The 24,262-nt window shown below is 38.5% G+C and overlaps 2 protein-coding genes across 3 annotated transcripts in view; both read right to left on the reverse strand.

Moving 5' to 3' along the window:
* limk1a (LIM domain kinase 1a) overlaps positions 1-16,349 on the reverse strand; it is a 29,626-nt gene extending 13,277 nt beyond the window's left edge. Inside the window, exons 1-3 of one of the 2 annotated variants that reach the window (XM_037267934.1) lie at positions 16,179-16,349; positions 13,827-13,926; positions 4,164-4,302 (exon numbers count right to left, since the gene is read on the reverse strand). In XM_037267934.1, coding sequence (XP_037123829.1) covers positions 4,164-4,302; positions 13,827-13,926; positions 16,179-16,236 — 297 coding nt within the window. In that variant the 5' untranslated portion in view covers positions 16,237-16,349. Of the gene's footprint in view, positions 1-4,163; positions 4,303-9,967; positions 10,107-13,826; positions 13,927-16,178 lie in introns of those variants that run through there. The other variant, XM_037267935.1, reaches the window with a different exon arrangement.
* Positions 16,350-17,190: 841 nt separating this feature from the next.
* The window catches only part of elna (elastin a), a 37,237-nt gene continuing 30,165 nt past the window's right edge, over positions 17,191-24,262 (reverse strand). Inside the window, exons 40-52 of the mRNA XM_037267636.1 lie at positions 24,094-24,189; positions 23,968-24,003; positions 23,651-23,701; positions 22,553-22,579; positions 22,051-22,098; positions 21,695-21,742; positions 21,200-21,268; positions 21,021-21,077; positions 20,287-20,355; positions 19,433-19,477; positions 19,228-19,263; positions 18,803-18,880; positions 17,191-18,494 (exon numbers count right to left, since the gene is read on the reverse strand). Coding sequence (XP_037123531.1) covers positions 18,445-18,494; positions 18,803-18,880; positions 19,228-19,263; positions 19,433-19,477; positions 20,287-20,355; positions 21,021-21,077; positions 21,200-21,268; positions 21,695-21,742; positions 22,051-22,098; positions 22,553-22,579; positions 23,651-23,701; positions 23,968-24,003; positions 24,094-24,189 — 710 coding nt within the window. The 3' untranslated portion in view covers positions 17,191-18,444. The remainder of the gene's footprint in view (positions 18,495-18,802; positions 18,881-19,227; positions 19,264-19,432; positions 19,478-20,286; positions 20,356-21,020; positions 21,078-21,199; positions 21,269-21,694; positions 21,743-22,050; positions 22,099-22,552; positions 22,580-23,650; positions 23,702-23,967; positions 24,004-24,093; positions 24,190-24,262) is intronic.

The following is a 24,262-nucleotide window of genomic DNA, read 5'->3' on the forward strand; positions in this document are numbered from 1 at the left end:
TTGGTGGTGTTCCTACAAGACACACACAAACCGTGTGCTAATGTGTTGCTGTACTGCCCACAATCAGGAAAGTGGAATTGAAAGTAGAAACCAAAACCACTCAAACAGAAACAGGATGCTGTTTAGTCTATCAAATACCAACCTCATTGCCACCCATGATGATTTTAATTCCCTCATTGCAAGTGTGAATGCTGAGTTGTCCTCTGTTACAAAATGGTTCAAAACAAATAAGTTGACACTCAATATAAAAAAATGTAACTTCATGATCTTCTGCAATATAAATAAATCTTACCTCAAAGAACAGATCACAATTTACATAAACAATCACGAAATCCAACAAGTTACTAGCACCAAATTCCTAGGTGTTAGAGTAGACGAATCCTTAAACTGGTCTGAACATATTGATTTGGTTTGCAAAAGATCTATGGAAATGCTAGGTATTTCACGAAAAGTTTGTCCCCTGGTCCATCCTTTTGCTCATCTCACTCTGTATTATAGCTTCCTGTTTCCTTTTCTCAATTACTGCAACATAGTCTGGGCAGCCACATCCAACATACCTCAACAAACTACTCATCATACAAAAGAAGTTCCTAAGAATGATCTCATTAGATATGAACTATTGGCACCACTGTTTAGAAATTACTCACTACTGTCAATTGATAAAGTAAATATTCATCAAACCTGTCTACTCATCCATAAATACATATATAGGAAACACCATCTTCCAGCCACTTTTCATAATTTCTTCACATTTGTATCAGACATTCATTCATATCCAACAGGACAGAGGGACAATCTCCACTCACCTTCCTGTCAAACATCACGCCATCAATACAACATCCACTTTAGAGGGCCCTCACTCTGGAATGAGCTACCAGTCCATATCCGATCCATATCTTCACAGGCTGCTTTTAGAAAGCACCTGAAACACCACCTTCTCCACTCATGAACCTACCAGTCCATAATTACTCCACTGCACTCAGCTGATCCCTACTAAGAACATCAACCTAAACTACAATTCATACTCTGATTCTTCTTTGTTTTGTTATTTTCTGTTCGCACTTCTGTTCCCTATTAGTTATTCCTACCTGGTGTCTCTTCGATTGCTTAAACATCGCTAAGTGTTTATTTTGTTTTGCTAGTTTCTTATTTTGTACAGTGTATCTGTTTATATATATATATATATACATATATATATATATATATATATATATATATATATATATATATATATATATATATATATATATATATATATATATATATATATATATATATGTATATATATATATACACACATATGTATATATACAGATATGAATATGATGAATTAATATTTAGCTTGTTATGCTTTTTTTTTTTTTTTTTTTTCAAACACTTGAGAGACATTTGCCTACACAGCACTTTGTTGTATATATAACAGGAGTGGAGCTCTCTACAAGCCCTAGGCTTTGTCTCCCTCCTTGCACTGTTATTGCTGTAATAATATGTGCTAAACAATAAACTAAACTAAACTAAATATTTGATGGCTTATAATTTACTTATGAACATGTTGTGACTAACACATGATATAGCATTTGCTACTTTGCCCTTTAAATTAAAATATTTTATATTTGCTGTGTCATGGAAACACATTCAATTAATTGCAAGCAGACCTTTAAAGCATTTCATTTATATGATATGCAGTACACAATTTATTCTCCCCATTGTCCTTGAATGATCGATGACACACACACAACACGTTCGTTTCAGAACAAAACAGAAAAAACTCGGGGAAAGTACATGATGTCACTTGCGCGGCATGTGATCGCTCACTACTTTCAAACAAAAAAAAGGAAAAAAAAATATCCCATGAAAGTATCAAAATTTAAATGCAACAGCACTGATAGGATAGCACCAAATAACTAAACTAAAGTCACTATGGATAAACTCAACAATAATGTCCGGTCGTGACATGAAAAGGTATTTTGAATTTTTTTTTCTTCTACATAATTTCCTCACTTTATGTTAAGTTCATCAAATAGATGGATAAACAAAAGTAAAGTTAAAATAATACAGCAAAGGCCGTTCATGTTTGAAGATCCTCCAGTGTTGCTGAATTCAAGTAATTCTAAGATTGGGCCAAAATTGGCCCAATGTATGTGTAAGACTCAATGACAATGAGTTATAGAAAATGCTCGATTGTGGTTGTTGCCACTAAGAATGGGCCAACCACTTATGAAATTTAGGTGACAATTCACACAGCGCCAGGTAGCTGAAATCACCATTGAAAATTTTTATGTTCACTTAGGTCATCGATGATCTTTATTGTTTGGTGCTCTTAAATGATAAAAAAAAGGAGAATTATGCAAACAAAAAAGTAATTTTAGAAAGGGTCAAAGGTTTTTTCCTGGCGCCGTAAGAGTGGAAATAATTCATCATCCTGAATCACTGACGTACAAATCAAATACCATGGCTCAGCATTATTTTTTGCACTTTGCAGCGTTTTTTTATTCTGTCTGCAGATTTGTCGACTCAAAGCAAAACAATAAGAGCATAGTGAGGGTGGGACAGGATATACGGTAATTAAATTACAAGAGTGAAAGTCTCAGTTTAGCACATACATCCTCAGGAAAGGTCATAATTGACCTGAGTGGAGTCTGACAAGTGAGTTACTGCTCTCTCCAGGCGCCGATGAGAAAAGCCGGATGAACGCAATGCACTCCTGCTTCGATGCTAGTGATGTATTGAGCAGAAAAAAATCTTGTGGCTTTTTTTATAGACCAAAAAATAGGTGCGCTAAATCAACAGAAAATCTGTTATTAATAATATTAACTTTTATTGTATACATTTGAATATCTACTCAACAGTGCTTACTGTATGTAAGTCGGGGTGACTTATTGGCAAACATTTGACATACATCTTAAATGAATGAGAAGTGGCTCTCACAACGCAGCCAAAGCCCCATTATGCCAACTTTATTTGCAGGAAGACGAAAGCGTTTAAAAAAAAAAAAAAAGTCTCCCAAGAGCCACTTTCATTTACTCAACTGTCTAGACTCTTGAATAATGCGTGTTGTTTTAAGATGAGGACAGATAATAAATTGTAATTTGGCTGAAACAAATCAGACTGAGGCAATAATAGTGTCTCAATTGTCCATTAGCCTGTGAATTAGATTGATTTCATTATTAGATAAGAAAAGCAAGGATGTGATGAAATTGCAAGCTTGTGATGTCGTTACAAGTTGAGTGGAACAAACCCCCCCCCAGAAGAATTAACAAACGTAACCACTTGCCCTTCACTTGAAGTCACAAAGTCTTCTGAAAATAGTAGCTGCACCAATGCTTTTTTGTTGCACCATGAAATTTAATTTAATTCTTAATTAAATTGCATTACAATGGGGCACTGTTACATCTTTCTGGGCTTACCAATTTGATATGGTAGTAATACACCACAAATATGCCACTTCATGCTTAATTTGAATAAATGAAAATCAGTGACAGCATCTTTGAAAAATTACTTGCTTGAACAAGATGAATGCCAATTGGGCGAGTGCATAAATAAAAGGACTTCTGCTGAATTCAGTGGAAAAATAGAAAGTCAATCTCATACTGTCTAAGTCAAAGACATAATTTGTCTTTGTGAGAAGATCAATAAACCAGAGAAGGACACACAGGACGAGGGATGATCCCCAATTCGCTTAAGACTCGGCGATGTTACATTATTGAGATTGCACTGCAAAGGAGATACACATGTCAAGGAGGAGACTATATTTCATCATGTGCAGTGAATCTAGTCTGTATTATTTGAGGCATCCATTTCCTTGGTCAGAGAACATACAAACGCACATCCATAATCCTATTCAGAAACTATATTAGAAAGTCTAGCATATTTTTGAGCTCTATAATTATAAAGTGTTAATGCTGCAATCACACAATGCAAATAATTTTCATTACATTGGTGCTGCTTATCTTAACTCAGACTTGGCAAATTTAATCCTCATTTTTACACTCTCGTCTACGATATCAGGCAATAGCAAAAACCCAAAAAGGATTTATTATTCAAATTTGATAAGAAAGTGGAATTTTTGAGCCAGTTACCACATCTTCAAAAATGTATGCACTGTAAAAACCGAGGCCCTGGAGGTTAAGGAAAGATAAGTGTTAGCTGTATAATCCTCTTACCATAATGAGGCCAGTGGTGATGAGGTCATTGCAGCCATGGCACAGCTCGCCAAACTTGGCCCAGTAATCTTTTTTGCAGAAGAGCCGTCCATCTTTTTCATAGTACCAGTGGGACAGCGAGCTACTGCACTCACAGCATCTATAACAAAGGAAATGCAAAAAGGCAACACATGAACCTTTGGCTGAAAATAATGACACATTTTTGTTCTTATGGTCCATATTCAACTACCAGTTATTATAAACTTGACATGTTTGTTTCCAGTTGAACAATTATCTTACTGTAAACTTGCCTCACTTTGTCATTTTTCAACATTTGACTCAAACACCAACAGTGGAAGTGAAAGGCAGATACGTTGACTCGATGTCCATGACCTTTACATTTTACACAAACGCAGCAAGATAGTCTCGGTGGTGATAATGAGCGTGCTTGTAAAGGCTATCGCAAGCAATCCTAATGAGATAAACAGGCAAGACAAATGAGATCACATAAAAAACACACAGCTATGACTGAGCCTTTGTGTTTGTGTGTGTCTCCAGTGACTGTTTTTCAAAGACAAAAGCAATGCTGTCATCTGCAACATCATAATGACTCGAGTGCAGTATTGTCCGTTCTAACTAACAAAGAATGCTTCTTTGACACTGAAATGTTCTTGAAATTACTTTTGATAAAAGCTGTGCCGTTTGAGGTGTCCATTTATTGGTCACCTTATTGATACCATAGTTTTGTTGAATGGGGATAAGATTACTGTGTTTCTATTTAAGGTAAATTTCAAGAAATAATCTACGAAAAAAGCTTCAACCCATATTTTGGGCAATGCTTCCCAATTTAGAGTTGCGTGCTTTCAATGTAGTACCACATGCCATGTAGTAGACCCCCCCCCCCCCCATACGCCAATATTCCAATCGCAATTTAATGTGCAATTATGACTGGATTAGTAATAATTCATGCAAACCTAACACATGAATGTCAGTCTCTGTCGACCAAAGTTAAAACTGACCACTATTTCCCAACTAAACATTTTCTCCCCTTTTGTCTGCAAACAATGCCTTAAAATACTCCCGGAGTACTCCGTCCAAAACCGAAAACTGTGCTAATACCTACTTAGTGATACACTAATGTGTGTGCATGTGAAAAAATGTGTCTTCTTGCTCGTAATCTGTCTAAATCTGTGCGTGTACCAGCTGTGACTAAGTGAATGTCTCCCCCACTTCCTTCCAATCACTTGGCTGTCTGAACGTCCAATGCACATTTTCCAACAACGTTCCTCAGTTTATTGGCATTCCTCAGCTTGGGCCCTCATGTGTATTGCTGTAAACAAGCGCAGGTGTTGATAAACGTGCAGGTGCAGCAGTTTTCTTCTTTTGACTTTGGTCAAGGTCATTTCTGTCGGCAAACCCGCTGCACTCGCATTCACCTTGCAATGGCAGAATACACAATTTATTCATGCGCCACTTCATCGCAGGCACACCCTCCCTCTTGAGCATCAGCACGCAATGCTTCACAGCACATCGACATTGAGCTGCTTCAGTATGCAGCATGTTTGGGTGGGAGGAGACTTGGAAGTGGGTCAAAGCTTTCAGGAGATGTCAGCAGCATCCAGACAGGATCTACTTCGCTGTCCTTGCCCTGCGCCCTTTTATCTCCCCTTAGACACTTCCCTACACACAACCTGCAACCCTGTACTGAGACAAATTCACACCTAGAGGGTTGACAGACATGCTTGATTTGTATTTTCCATGCAAACATATGTAGCCGGGAGTGCCAGAATTATTTATTGCTGAATGCACTAAGTGGGAACCAGATTGTGATGCCCTCAAGATAGGAATCTCAAAACAGGATTATGATCAAGTATTTCATTATTAGGGGGGAAAAATGTTTAACATTCAGTCATAATTGCAGTAATTTGCATGTGTATCCAAAAGCTCACATTTGGGTATTTTGTCCGTGACTGAATTTGCAGTTGCACAGACCATAAGAGGATTATCAGCATGAAATACGCACACTTGATTTTGTGCACGCACGCACGCATGCACACACAGTCACAAACACACACCCGTGCAGAATGTCAAAATATCAACCAGAACTTGGGTGATTTGTTGAACTCAATGCACTTGGCTCATGAAAGACAAGTATATCAGAAGATGTCATTTATGACCATGGAAAAGTAAAAAAGATATGAGAACAGATTTGAGACATGCAATTGGGATCCCGCAGGGGCCTGAAAAAAGCCAATAACTGAGGGATCTGAGTCTGAAAATCTATAACCTCCCTCCTGTGGAAATCCTCTATGGAATTAACTTTTCTGACAGAGCAATAAATTCCTTTTTCCAAGACAATCTTGGGCAGCTTATTCCCAAAACTCACCTTTTTCTGTCTATATGAGACCACAAAAACAAACTAGCGGCCATCTGCGGTGCACTGGACAACATTGGAGTTTGGTCCTAAATTAGGGTGCAATTTTGCACATTACAGTAACAACATGGCTATCATTTAAAAGTATTTATTATTATTTTTTTTTAAAAAGACCATGTATTTATTGTCATGGAAAAAAAACACTAGAATTTGACTCATTGGTTTAAGAATGAATGGTCTCAGGTCACAACCAATCACGGCTCACTTCAGAAAACTAATGCGCCGTGGTTGGTTGACTCGAGCCCTGCGCAAAATATACAATGTCATTTTCAGTCGCCAGCAAGTGACAAAACGGCCACCCCGAGATGGATAAAAACAGGTGGATTTTAACAATTTAACTCATATTCCACAAACAAAACATTAATCAGAACATTGTGTTCGACTAGTTGGGCTGCGCAGAACATTTTATCACAAAGAAAAATTTGGGGGTTGATTTCCCCTTTAATCACAATTAAATTTATGAGCGTGTGCCGAAGCAATTAAAATACTTTTTAAATACATAACGACCTCCATATGCTCTATCGGTATATACCTTCATTCATAGTTATTATACCACCTGAGGTAATGTTATTAGACAGTTTCATTATGTAATATAGTTTGGACCATCTGTGCATCGTATTAATCATGAGGAGCGCCAGACGTGGGTCAAAATTGAATATGCTTCATTTGTCCCTGTTCACATGAATGAGTAGACGGTTGGATGAAAAAAAAACTGCTGAGGACAATCAATAAGTGACTTAATGTTTTATGATTAAACATACCAGTGGGCCATATAGACAAAAATTAAAAAGAATACACTTTTCACTTAAATATTGTAAATCAAAATAGGAGTTGCTGTTCCCAGGCACTCACACAACGTTCTTTGCTATTTGACACATGGCACAAGTGTCATGAGGAAGCTTGCATGTGTATACAGATGTTGCCCTGGGCCATTATATGACGTGCACATTGACACTGGTGCAGGAAGTGGTGCAACCAAATGGACCTGCTCGATGCGAGCCAAGGATAACCATCAGTTGGCAGATGTAAACCTGAAACATTTACGACGACGTACACCCAGACCCACACGCCTGACTTCACACTCACAAGACCATTGTTACAAGTTCCCAGCCATGGTACCAAGAGAGATCATCAGGTATGTAGTGGGACATCGCCCTATTCAATTGGGAAGATTTCTTTTAACAGCAACTATTGTGTTTTTGTTCATTTTCACTCAATAAAACCTAAGATACGATTAGTATTTCCCTCTAGAGAAAATTTCGATATTTTCCTCAACAGAAATATGTGATTTGCCTCAATAAAGGTTGTGAAACGCAGCCCCAGCATCATAAAGAGATGCGCACAAACACCACGCACACCGAAATGTAGCTGCTAATGAATTATTAAAGCTACACCATCAGAGGGAAATCCATCATCTCTATCTGCAAGCCATGCAAAAATGCTGTTGAAATCTGATCAATATGCCAATTTTGGTCAAGGAGTATAGGGAAAACAAGACAACATAATAGTACCAAGTCTTTCACAACTTATCTGACTGATGGTGGCTAAAACAAATGTGTCTGCTATGGAGAATGCAGTATTGCGCGACTGTTACAAAGCTGAAATTATCACTAACAAAAGATGCACACATACGCACGCACAAACTGCCTGGGGAAGACATCTTTGTTCCCGCCCATAGGATCATGCAAATTGAGGGGATTACGGCATCCGAGCCAAAACGTTCACATTTGCATGAAGGAAAATACCAGCAGGATTCCTTAACACAGACAATAATACTCCCGATGGGACAAATGAATTCAGGTTTTTATGTTGCTCAGCTCTCACAAAACTCCAAGGATCCATCTTAAAAACACTGTGCCCCCTTTTTGAACCCCATCTTTTCTACTCCTCTCTCTCCTTGGCAACCAGCAATGCCACGGCGATGATGTCACCCCCTCTGTCTGAGAGAAGCACATCATGCTGACCTCCCACCTTCTCTCTATTGGGCAGCATTAAACCAGGAAATCCCTTTAGCCAATGAGGCTAGGATTCCTGTGACCTTGGCAATATCGAGTGAAAATCTGCATTCACAGTTGATCATTTATTCTATTTGTAGAATTCACACCAAGCAGAGGAAAATAAGTGCTGCTTTATTTGTGGGGAACAGACAGATGCTCCGGTGTGACATTGTATTTGTGGCACTATTCAGCTGGTAAATGGGATTCTGGGTAGACTGTGAGTAAAGTCTGTGCGCGGCAGCAGTTTACTTTGTGAGTGTTAAGCTGCGAGCTCAATGTGGGAACTTCTCACTTGTTTCACTGGCTGGGGAACAATAAAAGAAAACTCTGGAAGCTGACAGTTGTTCAACTGGATTCAGAAGAGTGCCTGCTCATCAGCATTTTGAGAAGAGTATGTGTCTGACTAAAATTTCAACATGAAGCAGAAGGAAGAATCCTTAATTATAGATTCTTGCTATGCAGTTTTTACAATAAAGACTGAAATACGTGACAAACACATGACAAAGTTTTAGTAGCATTAAAAAATACATAAACTTAATATCCACCTAGACAGGAGGAAGTCAATAACCAAGTTGAATATTTGCATACAAACAAAAGTTGAAGTCGCAGAGTTCACATGAGCATAAATTTAGGAAATGCGCCGGCAGAATGAGATTAGCAATGACATATTTCAGAAGCGACATCCCTCTGAAAGCAATTCATTTTACACTTTGAAGGATGTACTGCCAAGCCATATCGCTCATAACAATTAAAATGGCTTACGTATAAACACACAAAGGAAAGTGAAACAACAAAGCCAAATGCATCATTCGACAAATCAGTCACTGTAAATCAATCTTTAGAAAATGGAAGATTTCCTTAGGTAATTAATGAAAACCACCCAACTTTCTGCCTTACTAGTCACTATTAAATATTTTTGTAATGGAATAATCATTGATTAATCAAATGCAATTTTCCTCATACTAAAGTGTATTAAAACCAGTTTTTCCCTATTTACTGTTTAATAACATAATCTTTTTGTTTATTTTGTATAATTTAGTGATCAAAAAAAATAAACATGTTTGAAAAGGTCTTCTTTTGATGAAACGCAAAAGATAAAGCAGTCCACTTTCATGAAGGAGTAGGAAAATCTGAGAATTATTACTTTTGAGAGCCTGATATCAGACGATTTGGACATTCTTTAGTTAAAAAAATGTCTTTAAACAATTCCTCGATTATTAAAATCCGAGGAGACTAATTCAAGAATCAATTAGTTGTCGATGAATCGATTAATGTTCCTTGAAGGTTACGATCAAGTGTGTAAAAGAACATTTATAAACAAACCTCATCAGAAGTTACTGCTCCCAAAAGTGTTAAAAAAAACAAATTCAATCCAGAATATCACTTCAACTTACTTGGTGTGCTGAAGCTGTCTCTTGCTGAGCTGACTCTTTGCTGACATTTCCCCAGCAGGACTGAAAGTGTCATTTTGACACTTAAAAGCCACACTCATGTTCTCTGCACTGATGTTGCACTCGCAAAGCGCGACAAGACTCACAGCCCGGCACTCACTGTCATCATTGACACCCTCTACTTGGCTTCTCCCTTTCTTTGTTTCCTCCCACAGTGCAGCTGCCTTTTCGGCCTCAACGACTTCCTGTTGTTGGTCGGTCCTCTGGGAACACACTTGACTCTATGACATCACGGGCACAACCATCAAAACATACATTTTTGGCCCTTTCTAGTAACCCTTTGATTTCCTACAAAACATAAATGCAATTAAATGGGCATCAATTATTCACTGATTTGCATGGACCGGCCCAATGTCTTGCAGGGGTTCTCTGTATACAAAGAAAAGAGGAAATGGGAAATGGTGTTGAAAATGGATGGAGGTGTTTTTCATATTAGCCTCATATTCATATTTAACAGTCAAGCGGGTCAGGGTCTCACCAATGACCAAAGAATTTGAATACAGTAGAGTCTTGAATGACTATTACACCAAAGTCCTAGACTGGCAGAGAAAACTGATTGTGCTAGATTCTTGTTTTCTCTTTTTTTTTTTTAGAAAGTTTTTATCTCGTGTTTAAACTTGTAACAGAGAAGCATTTGCCAGGTGACATAATCAGGGTTGCACAAGGCACACAATTCAATTACAAAAGTGGCAGCCCAGGGTCAGGGTTTGAAAAAAGCGCTTTGAGGTCTTTGGTTAAGTGCTTTGAATACATTTAAAAGCACTATCTGTACAAACAAGTGTATTGTATAATTCTAAAAGCAAACACCCATGAGAACAACAAAAGCTTATTTAGTTTGTTCAAGTTATCATGGCATTACCAAGCTGCTAACTTACACCTGTCATTTAGTTTGTGGATATTTGAATTTTGCACTAAGCGTTAACCGAACACTCACACATTTACCGAAATAGGCAGTTTGCTAATGATTTACTTATTTTTTATTCATCCATCCATTTTTCCAACTGCTTGTTCAAGCAATTATAATGTAAAATGTTGTCCTTTTAAAAAAACAGCCCAACATGTCTTGAATGTTTTCTATACAGATTTAGGCATCACTGGAATCAATGACTTGTGTTGCACATGTTTCTAAAGTTGTAAACAGCATTTTTCCTACATATGGTTGCCAATTTAATAAATATATACACATATGGATGAATATCATATTGCATGCAAATGTGTGGAGGAAAAAGATAGCAAATGGTTGAGGAAGAAAGGCGTCACTATAGCGACATTATAGAGTCACTGTATCTAGATCTCTCCAGTTCGAACTAGGGTGGCACAGTCAGCGGAGCAAGAAAACCAAAAGTTGTACAACAAAATCAACAATGACAACAAAACCTAGAAACCAATATCATAGTTAAATTACATCTATTTTTCCACAGCCCATTGCGGCGGAATTCGAGCGTTCATTACAAAAAGAGCTTATAGTGCACAAGCCACTTAACGGCTTCATCTGCAGATTTTTGTTCACTCGCTTGGTTTTTGTGTCCCGCAGCTTGCGTTGCCAGGCAGAGTTGGTCTGCAAGTACAAGCAGCTGAGTCACTGCAGCTTTTTCTGCTGCTGAGGCGATCCTCACTGTTACCACAGCAACATCATTTTCATTCTCTGATGCAGTCAGAAATGTGCCAGTCACAAAGCAGGACCAAACATTTTTATGTTGTGAGTTGCTTTGATGATCAGAACACACTTTTTCCACCACCCCCCTCGCCCTGCACTCTCCGAAGCGATGCAGTGAGGAGAAAAGTGCAAAGCACAAGCTTTTGCAGTCCTTTGGGATGACTGTCAAAAGAGCCGAGTGTCAAACTGAGTTAGTTGTACTGCTGCCGTATGCTGATGCACTTGAATGCAGTATCGCAGCAACATGGAGCTCATGCTCTCAGCAAATGAATAAGAAGCATTTTAAAAACACCTCTCAGGATGATGCATTGAAGCACTGCACCACAACAAATGAGTGTTCTACATATCGTTTTCAAAACACATACTGGAACGGTATATTTTCTAGTCCTCACAGACAAACATATATATAATGCATAAAGATGTCAGTTCATTTGATATATGTCTCAGAAATTAGGCACAATATTTATAGAAACACAAGCACATCTCCATTATGAAATACCCCCAAAATCTAGCAATTTGTTGGAATCAAAGATGTAGATACATTATTTTTCACAAGTGACGTTTGTCATAGACTGACCACTTGCCTGGTATGATCCAAATGGGGAGTCGCAGTGCGACCTCTGTTGGACAAACTATGCATTGACAGCACTGAAATCTATCCAGTTGCACTCCTATGTTAATGTTAATATTTTATAGGCCTAACAACACTGTCGAGTAAGGCAAATAAAACAGATCAATGCACTAATATTAATTATTAATACCACCCAGCTGCAAAATTGATCTCCAAGTAAAAAAATATTTTGAGAGCCTTCTAACAATGTCGATACTCCACCCAAACAAAATATAGAGCATCTGGAATTTAAGCGTCTGTCCAGCTGATATTACAATGACATTTTCCATGTCGGTCTTACTCCCAAGCCAAAGATTCTGTTTCCATGGAAATCCTTGACGACTTGGATGTGGGTCAGTCATTCGGGGTGGGGGGGTGCTTCAGTTAAACAAATTCACGTAAAGTTAAGTTTGGCTACACTAATCATGGGCAAGAATGTCACATTAACTTGGTGATTTTAACAAAACATTGAACTGTTTTCCATGTCTCCCTTCTGCAACACATGATTTAAATGATTAGGATCGTTTCACAATTCTACCGAGCTTGCTGATGAGCTTTGGAATGTAATAAAATGTGAGGTTAACTTTACTCAATACATGTATTTCATAGCTTTGGAGTTGAAATCATTTTGATCGCAAATAGAATATGATTTAAGTCTACTATAAAAAGAAAGTGGCTGAAAATTGTTACCCCACATTTATTGGGTTTCTAGAAGTTCCACTGCAAAGTCAAATCTGTATATCATTTTTTAAAACTTTGTAGTCATTTCACCAGGAAAAAATATGATAAATCCTTACAAATGAACATTCCAAATAAATAACATTCTTGCCCATGGTGTGCAAAACTCCAGTTTTCTCCTAATTAATTCATTCCATTTGTTGATATTTATTAGAGCAGAGTGGACAGACGCTCATGGCTGATACCTGACGCCGCAAATGAGTGTAAAGGATCTGACAACGCTCAGGGCTGAATAGTCGACACCAGCCTGCTTTAAAGAGACACAAAGCAGTGCAGAGGGCCATTAATAACCATCGATTGTGAAGCCACACACACACAATGGCAAACACTAGCGAGGCCTACACACTCGCACAAAAGCTTTGCTGCCACGTGTCCAAATATCCTCCTCATGTTACCTATTCAGAAGACCACCACAGCGATGGAAATCACTAGTGACGCACTGAGTGCTGAGTATTCCACAAAGCGAGAGTCAATTTAATGCCGAGCGTCTCGGATGAACTAAATGTGAAAGGAGAAAGGAAAGTAGTGTGGGAGGCCGTATCTGAACACAAGATGGGAAAGCAATATCAACTAATGGGTACCTGGACTTACAAGAGCACCAACATATTATTACGAAGAAAACTTTCAGGTTGACTTTCACTTTAAATAAAACTGAACCCTATTTGGGTCGTGATTTTTTTGGGTACCACTAGAGAGTCCACGAGTGGGCTTTATAAAATCAATATTTAGCACACGCCATACACTCAATGGAGCTTCATGAAGTGACTTCACATCTTAATGCAGTACATGCACTGTACCTGAAGCAGACGGTATGCCATTCAGCATTGAGTGCCTGAAGAAACTGTTCATCGTAGATTCTTTGTTTGCACCCGGCACACACGGGCAAACTTCCTCCAGCTGCAACGAGAGTGACAAGGGGAGTGACGAAGTAGGATGTTGTGCATGTTGACACTAGTGCAAACAACAACCCCAAAAATAAACATAGTTCAGGTTCATATCTTTCTGATATACAGTCAATCAACTCAGAGCATTATCATCCTGTCATTCAAAAAGCAGGTAACAAAAACACCATTTGATATGTTAGAATAGCCTATTCCGGCTTGCATTAAAGAAATGCTGAATAAACCTTGAGTGGAAAGGTGGATGAGGCCAAAGTAGGAGCAACGGCCATCAAGGCATAACGGTTCACTTAAGCACATTTTAAAGTTAATCCATCTGAAAGCACATCGCACGCCCATCTTCATCCGATGCCATGAAGACATAAATGCATTGAGAGGCTGAGTAAAAGATGTTAGTGTACTCTAATCATTATCGATCAATACGTTGCTTTGTTACGAATGGCACCATCGTAGTCTCAAGCTTCATCTGACATACAAAATAGTTAAATTGAACTGAAACAGGAGCACAGTCATTACACAACGTTGTAATGATTATAAAAAGCAAATATTAAAAAAAAGTAATTAGTATTACTGAGCGCACATTATTACTGCTAAGACGTGATGACAGAGCAATTACAGACACTCGTGTAACAACACAGTAAAGCCAAGTGTAAAATAAATAACAGTCATCATGACTACTCAGAAAAAATTAAACATCATAACGGGAATTTAGCAATCATGTAACAGTGTTGTATCGTTATATCATCGAGTCGCTACCTCTTAAAATGACCTGTTTAATCAGATTTTGTAATGGCTTGCTGGAGCTCTGTTTTATTGATCTCTTTGATGAGGAGGGCAATGTCGATGATGGTCACTAATGTCTCTGCACTCTCCTTCCACCTCAGCTCTTCATTCATTCATATTTATCACCTTGTCTCTTTATTATGAAGCACTTCACTTGCTCATTATTGCAGACTCTGGTGTCTGGAAAGGCCACTAAAAGACTCTAATAGCTCAGAGGCAAACCAATACGCAACACGCAAGTGAGCATTTTTGTCTGACTCATCACGCAAACATGCAGCAGTCCACTGCAACATTACCTGAGTCATCATGCCCAATTTGTATTGCGAGTACTTCTGGACAATTACTCATCATTTATTTATTCTTTTTTTTTTTTAATATAATTTTGAACAAACAATGTGCACCTGAATAGGGAAACAGACATTTGCGTTTAAATATTTGGATCAGGAGCTGTGATTAAGATGGAGTCTAGCTATGTTAGTAGGTTGGCGGGCGGGTGGGCCGCGACACAGTTTGACAGAGAAGATGATATGTTGCATGCACAAATGCCATTGTGCTGTATAGAGAGGCAAGTTGCCAGATATCTTTTCAGATATTGGTTCTCACAAGCAAGATTGCTAAAATGTATATTGGAGTGGATTAGACAAACAAAAATGCATTGTGTCCTGCAGTCAAACGAGGTGGCGACAGTGGGATGCTCTGGGGTTGCTTTGTTCCTTCAGAACCTGGTCGACCTGCAGTGATTAATGAATTTTGCTATCCACCAGAAAATCCTGCAAGTGTCAGGCCATTTAGTCTCAAGTTGTCTTGCAGCAGAACAACATACGGAAACATCCAAACAAGTCCAAATTTGAGTGGCTAAATTACAGCTCCAAATTAAATAGAATTGAGATGCTATGGTAGGTTGGGCAGATGCTTTAAAAGCCTCTGATATGAATTAGTTAAAAGAATACAGTATTGCGAAGAAGCATGGAACAAAATTCCTCTACAAGACTCGATTTCGTTACTGCTGCCAAGGATGCACCGCCATAGCTTCAGGGGCTTTAATAGTCATCATTTAGAAAATTCATTTCTTTTTTTTTTAAGCTTTTGTTGTATTTCTGAGGTATTGACATTTGTGTCATCTGAAACATTTAAGTGTGATCAACATGTTTAAAAAAATACACACCTAATTCGTCACGGGTACAAGAAGAATAAATCTACATTAGAATGAGGAATGTGCATGACCTGGAGGTAACACTTGCACGCCAGCATTGCGAAGAAGGCAACATGGCCTCATTTAAACAACCATCTGGACGTGTAGCCTGGTACTCTTTGTAAATACAGCACAAATTGCAAGAAATGCAAACTCCAATCGCAAGACACTTCACTAGACTTGCTTTGCCCACCAGCATCTCAAGACAAGAGCAAGTCCCGTCCGGCCGGTGTACTCGGGTGACTATTCCAAACATCCCTTCATATTTTCTTTACCTTCCTCCTCTCCCATGCGTTCGTTCTTCCAGGTGCAGCAGAAAAGCATCAACCGCATTCACTCCCCGACAGAGAGCCAGGAGACTGGTCGATGGATAACCGGTGCCCAACCACCTCGGGCTGGCGGTGTCCCAGCAGCGGTTGGCTCGGGTTTACCTTCCTGCTGCCCGCTTCAGGTCTACGCCTCTGCAAAGCTTCATTCAAGAGGGCAGCAGACCAATGAAACTGCTCGGCCAGCTACTGGACGACGCTGATTGGTTAGCACGGTTCCTTGTACAGGGGGGCACAGCACAAGTGGGCGACAAATAAAGAATGCCTGCAAGGAACATACTGTGTGGGTTTAAGACTGTATTTAAACTTTCTGCCAACTGATCAATAGACACATGAATTCCTACAATTTTATGAAGCTTTTAAAAAAAATCTTGACTGTATCATAATGGTTGGGTGGGTGGGTCTCTGGAGTACCCATCAAGTGTGCAAATATGCAACCATGTAAATCTTGTGCTAGCTACTTATTATTGTTTTAATGTGTCGAGTTAGGTGCTCTTAATTTTACAAATCAGATCAATCTCATAATGACTGCAGTCACTCTGAGTTTCAACACCCATGACTCTATCAGGTAGGCTGGGTGAAGATCCAATTCCACTTTCAAGCCAGAGCCAGACCAGAATACAGTCTGAAATACTATCATGCCAAAGTATAGCCTCTGCATTGAGTTTTGTTGCATCCACAAATTAGCACTAGCTAACAGCTTTGATGATGTTTAATAATGCAATTGAAGGGGAAGATAGATAGCTAGGAATGTAGTCTGCGACCCAGGCTTGATTCCTGTAGTGGGCCATCCTCATCTTATATAACATCTGCATTATGGCTCAGTGCTTTATTGTTTCCAGATGGCCCCAAAAGTAGTAGTTACCCAGCTGAGGCAAAGCGGCATCATCTTGTGTTTAACTTGACAATTATTGACTCATGTACCTTATGCTACATCATTAATCGAAACAAAACGAAAAAATTTTCAAACACATTTTATTTATTTGATGATGCAAATACATTGGCTGATTATATTAAGTCGTGTGTGCATGTGTGCGTGGAATTTTTTTTTTTTTAAAAGTGCAAAACCACAATTTTAGAAATAAATTTAAATAAAGATGAAGTCTATCCCATGGCACATCTGACCCAATGAGGCTCAAAGTGCTCAGAGTGGATGAACAAATGCCAACAACTTTCATATTAGTACAAAATACAGTACATAATTACAGAAAGAACAAAGGGGTCACTAGGCAACAGCACCCATGAACCTTTGGTCAGCTAAACGTTTTCCTCTTTTTTTCCCTCTAAAGCAGCTCAAGTAAATGAACAATGGGACTTGGATAAACCCATTAAACAGATGTGTTATTTTGTACTACAATTTTTGAATAAATGCAAAGGCTAGGTTTTACTGCATGTTCACACAATTACAATAACAATAAGATATGTGTTAAAAGCTTGAATTAACCTTATTGCATAAATGTAAATAACTCCTGAAATGACACTTGAGGAAAAAGCGTCACAAAGCAAATGCGCAAAAATGCAAACTTACAGAAATACACTGGAAGAATAAAAGACAACACTGCTTTAGACAGTGATCTCAGTAAAGCATTTGTTGAAATTGGAAATGATGGGGAAAAACAATCAGCAAAAAAAAAAAAAAAAAATCTAATAAGAACAGATGGGCTGGCTGGAGTCCTATTTCCCACTACTTTATACCCAATGGAGCTAAAAATAGCAGCAAGAAGGCGGGCCCAAGACACTGTTGCGATTTGGCCACAAAAAGCAGCCTTCTCACGGATTTGAGAGGTCCTGTGCTGCAACATTTCATCTTGCCTTGTTTTAAGATTAAAAATGGCGCACTGCGGCATCCTACATAGGTCACATTGGCAGACAACCTTTTCAAGCAGTCTTTTGCTGTGTCACCATATGTCCACTTGAACACACTGTTGACAAGTATCCAAAGGAATGATCACAGGCTGACAAACATTACAGTATTTGAAGTACATTGGTGCATAAGAAGGGGGACTAAAAGCAAACTGACATTCACACGTTTATGGTTAAAGACACTGTCATCACGAGAGAGAAAAAAAAGTACAAAACTCTTGGTCGGTGGGTTTGCATAAGAGCAGATGTTGAAGTCAAGTAAGTAAAAACGTTTGTGTTCTAAAATGTACATTCTAGTTCATGCAGTAGCACCACGATTTTCTTCAGGCCACGTCGCACTTCAGGAGTACATCTACTTCCTCCTGCCACAGTATTTACCCTGGCATGCTGCTACTGCTCCACCTGTAGGAAACAATCAGCGTGCACAGAGCGACATATTAGCATTGACAACCTTTTACAAAAGAACGAAATTTTTCTTGCGGCTTAACGAAAGCTTGGCCGCATGACACTGACTCCCAGGGTTAACTGTGCTTATGTTTGTCAATTTGCAGATGAGAGGGATGGCTGCGCTGCTGTGGGAGTGGTCACAGCCAACTTCGATCATGGCCAATCACAGTGGCTCCTTTCATTGGCATGTGCTAATCAGTTGGCCACTGTGCCACATGCATTTTGTAATTTCATGTCGTTTTTGTGAAATGCAGGTCTGTTACCTCTGTAGGCTCCTCCTCCTCCTCCTGCACCACCCAGAAAGCCTTGCAATGGATTCCCAATGTACTTAGCTGCTTTAGCTGCACAAAGAAACACAAAAAAATAGGAACAAGGAAGCTTGATTGTATGATTGATTTTACAGCGTAAATAGGTTGGTGAAGTGCTTGTGAGCAATTTGGATATTGATATTTTGTAACCTAACTTGAAAACCTCAATTGCGCACACAATGAAAGCAGATGTGGCCTCCTTGAAATAATCCCACAATCAATAATCTCCAGTGTTCAGGAAAATGTGGATTATCATACATTTGACAGTGTGTATTTCATCCAGATAATCTGGTATTAATCAGAAATTAAATTTGAAAAATAAACTGTGGTGCTGAATATTTTGTCATCTTATAGTTATCATCATATTGGTTGTCAAATACCTTGTTGAGGAGTCAGTGGGGCTGGGACGTATCCACCTGTGTACGGACGGGAGGGGGATAGATGAATTAATTTAATGTTAAAGATCAGTATTTCATTTCTTCTTGTTAGGTAGTAAGAAGGATTAAACATTCCCTTTTAAATTAAGGAGGAACGAAGGGGACAGACATAGTGGAAAAACGTTCCACAAATTGAGGTGGTCCTCACCTGGTTGAGGCTGATATCCACCACCACCTCCAAGATTTCCATAGCCTGTTCATATAACACAAGTGCATAAGCCAGTGTGAAGAGAGCATTGTCGTACATAAATAAGTTAAAATAACATTTTATGACTCCTCTATCATCATGTTATCTTCACTGCACTCACTCAATACTCCAAATCAAGTTTGTCCTGGTCTACTGTTGCTAAATTACGTCAGGAGTCTCCGGGGTTTGGTGTTATCTTCAAAGAGTCACACTTTGATGCTGTGCAGCGAGCACAGTGCAACAGTAATCAGAGACCAATGGGGAAGTGATGCCACACTCTTTGTCCAAACTATAAACCACTGCAATGTGAGCACATTTCAGTAAGCAGCAAAGGGTTAACCTATAGTGTTTGGTATTTTTCAGAATCTTTCTTTGTATTGTTTGTATCATGACATTCAAAAAGAAGTAGCAGATCTAGTAATGGACTATTAAGAATGGAATAATAACTATGAGGTCAGTTATGTGAAGAGAAGTAATTCAGAGAGAAAACCCACGCATGCTTGGAAGGACATCAAACTGAACACAGTGATGCCAGAGCCAAGATTGAAACCCTGAACCTCAGTATTGTGAGGCAAATATGAAATACACTTGTCCAATGCCATTAAAACCAGAATTAAAAAATTTACATAATAGCATTAAACGTAAACGTTTCCTATGACATGAACACCTGCGCTCTCTGAGTCAAAAATACAGCCCCAATCAAGAATTATGGTAGTTCATGTTTCAATGATTATACCGACAATTATAACTGTATTCCATTATCAGCAGCACATGCGGCTCATATTTTAAGCATATGTTTGAGGTGTAAAAGCTACCTGGTTTGGGGGCTTTAGCTCCTCCCCCAGCACCACCCAGGCCGCCTGCAGAGGGATATGGCAAACCACCTGTGTAAAAAGAGACTTGACTCAGATATGAAAGTGTGTAAAATGTCTGTGGCGCCAACGACTCTTCTCATCTTAGTGGCTTTACAACCATATCAGTTCCCTGCACAGGAAATGCCAAAGTGATGGCTTCTTCCGGATCAACTGTCACTTCAGTCACTGGGCGGAACATTGTTTGTTTTCTGTTTGTCAAATATGTCCAGACATTGATATTGTCTGTGGTTCACTAAATTGTGATGACATGCAAAAAAAAAATGGCATTATTGTCCTTATTGTTCACATACCTCCCAGAGTAAGTATTTTTGCAGTTTGTGACTAAATGAAGGCAGTTTGGCCTGTTGAAATTTTTATATAATTTCATGTTGAGCAATTCTGCAAAATATTTTAAGTTTTGGTCTTGTAAAAACGGGCTTTTCCGCATTTCACCACAAACAAATAAGAATTAACAGAACTAACTGTCCCTTGTCTTGTACCCAAACTTAAAGATATACTCTAAGGTTAAAAATAAAAAAAACTCAACAAATTGTTTTGGAGAAAACTGGTTGTTTTGGTGTGCTAACTGACATTGTTGCCACAAATGTCACTAATTAATATGATGAAAGGTGTTCCAACATAAATTAATATTTTAGCTCACAATAAAGACAACCTGTGGATATGTTATGTCTAACCTTGGTATCCTCCTGCTGCCAGAGGGATTCCTGCACCACCTCCTGCTCCTCCGACAACTATGAGAGAAAAAAGGAGACAAACAAGCAGTAAATACACACACACACTATTCTATACCGTTATTGAAATACTAAATAACACAAGGATTTCCAGAGCTTTGATCGCATGTATGTTTACACACAGGGAGGTTTCAAGGGCTTTGCACCAGGCAACACAGCAGCCCCTGTTCCAGTTCCAACTCCATAAGGAACTATACAATAGAAAATATAGAAACACGTATTATACAAATGATTAACCAAGTCACACCAGCTTGTATACTGTACATTAGAACTACAGCAGCAAAACAATATAGCGAAATGCAATCTGTCATTTATGATGGGAAAGACCTGCTCTGAGTATAATTGCAAATGAGTAGTAAACATGAAGAGAAGGCAATGGAGTGTTATGGACATACAATAGGCAATGCATGGAAATACCACGCCATTAGGACACATTAATAATACATATGACTACGCGCCTAGTCATTTTAAAATTTCTAGATTTAATTCAGAGTACGTACAGTGATATAAATTTTAAAAAGCCATTTTTACCAAATATATAGGATGACTTGCACAGGAATGGAGACAAGTAATATATTTCTATGTATTTTAAGTAAAATACAAAATGGGTAACTTGCCTCCATAAGGGTAACCTACTCCACCTGGACCAACACCTGTTCCAGTGCCTGTGGAGCAAAAGACGAATACGAAGTGTACAAGTCTATTTAATCTGAATATGTTTAATAGTTAGTATTTTATGTGTATGATGTACTGAATTATTACATTCATTGCTGATTTGAACAAAATGCAGAAATAACAAACAATTTCCAAATATACACATCTTGTTTATGGACCAAACAATTTGGATTTCATAATTTTTTTGTCCTTTGATTGTCACGGGTCAAACAAAGTTATGAATGATAAAATAAATGTTATAAATGTGTAATTTATTCATGGTCATTATGTAAAAATGCATACGCGGATCTATTTTTACCTTGTGGAATGGGTTTCGGTGCCTTGCTTGCTGTGCCAACACCAACATCTGCAAACATTCAAGAGCAGATCATCTAAGACTCACTGACAGAAGCGGACACATTTTCTTTGTCTATGTCTCCACTGTGTGGACATAAGCAAGAATTGCCTCTTAAACATCCGCCAACAGGACAACCTGCACCTCACAAATGCCCTGGCTAGAAATAAGACAAATTGTTACTGGAATTAGGTTTTGTTGTGCTGTATTTTTTTGTTACACTCACTACACAATATCATAGGCTCCATTCAGTTTGGAAAATCTAGTTCAGTATGATGTCTTCAAAGTAATGACTTTTGAGGACTCTTGTAAATGCTTTCTGATTGTTGCTTTAACGTGCTAGATGCTACAATGTACTACACTCAATGTAGAGACTTTCTTTCTTGTTTTTTATTTATTGTTTTTACTTTAAGGCCGTGTTCTGAGGAAAAAGATTCTAATATTTAAAAAGATGGTTCACACTTACCAGTTGGGCTTTGACCTTTTGTACCAGCTAAAACAGACAGACAGACAGACATCACTAACTCAAGCACTCAATTTACATGCAGTATATATACAAGATCAGTGGAATTTTTAAAAACACCTTTCAAATTTAAATGGGTCAGGGAAAAAAAATTAAAATTCATCACGCTATTAACTCGTGATAATGCACAGCTGTAAATCGAAAGTCATTCCAGGTCATTTGGCTGACTGAGAATACCAAGATGTGCAAAGCTGTTATCTGAGCAAATGTTACTTACTGGTACTTTTAAGAATGTAAATTATAAAACATCCTGTTTAGATCAGCATTTTTTTGTTTCTCCAAATAATTCCATCAATATGTTAAAAGAATACCCTATATGACTAAAAAAGAGAATGTAATTTAAAACAATGTAAAGCTAACATTACAGTATTCTACAGCAGGGGTATCACAGTTTCACTCACAATCTGTTTGAAACAGTGAATTGAGTAATGTTCAGCATACGAGTGTCACAGAAGCATGAAAAACTCCTGCTGTAGAATTTTAAAGGTAGCATAGCCTGCATCAGGAAAATCTGTTCAGTGCAAGTGCAAGCATCGTTTTTGTTAAACTTAGCCTCAAACTAACACAAACAAGAAACAAATGACAAATTTAATTTGTATTGGGGGGAGATAGGGCAGATTCCAACCAAATAGGCTGTAGAAATAACATGGTCTCGAAAGAACTATTAAAAAACGCTTTGGACTAAAATGGATCCTCAAAAAACAACAACAAACTCAAAATAACTTGTTCTTATTCAAAAATAATGTAAAGACTATAAAACAAAACTGCCCCAAAGCAGATTTACTATAAATACTGGAAAATTGTTTTCGGCAATGTATGAGTATTGTTAATAGCTTTTTTAAAATATATATACAGAGATATTTTTTAATCATATACTTGAGTGTGTATCAGTTCTTATTGAGCCCATTGAACTTTGCTTGTCCTACTACAACGCTGCAGGAAAGCCATCTTTCTAGCCCTCCCCATTGCAACTCACCCAAGCAAAATGCAGACAATGAATGGATGAATACAGAAAGATTGCAAGCAAATGATTGGTCTTACTGGGCTGTGGGAGCTCTGTGGCCTTCCCATTTGAGGCACTAGGGGTGGGGCCTGCCAAAAGAAAGGGCGCACAGGTGGTTTGACCAGAAAAGTTAGTTAATGCTGCCACAGCGGGGAGGATGGAAACTAAAAGTGGTAAATAGAAGAAATACAAGGTAGCTATGTTTTGCATGTGTGAAGATCAGCACATGCTGGTGAGTACCGAGATGGTCTATGCTGTTTTTTTGCAGGTCTATTTTAAAAACTTGTAAGGTGGGACACTTGTAAATCAAGGTCAAGCTACATGTCTACCAAAAGGAAACGGAATTTTTGAGTACCTGGAAAAGGAGATCCAGAAGGACCTATATTCTTTGCTGTAGAAACAAGAAGATCAGTGAAAACATCTACAAAGAAGCTCATGTGGTAAAAAAAAAAAATGTGACCGTCGTCTGCGCCTTCCTTACGTGGCTTTCCAGCAACGGTAGAACCATCAGGGAGGCCGCTAACTGCAGTGTGTGGGGTCGCTCCTGGCAAGGCAAGACCCACTCCAGGAACAGCCCCTAAAATAGGTGACCAAAAAAAAAAAAGAGAAATTTTCCCTTGCATTAAATGTAGCATATTTTGCAGCCATTG

This window comes from Syngnathus acus, chromosome 13 (genome assembly GCF_901709675.1).
Source record: "Syngnathus acus chromosome 13, fSynAcu1.2, whole genome shotgun sequence".
NCBI classification, from domain to species: Eukaryota; Metazoa; Chordata; class Actinopteri; order Syngnathiformes; family Syngnathidae; genus Syngnathus; species Syngnathus acus.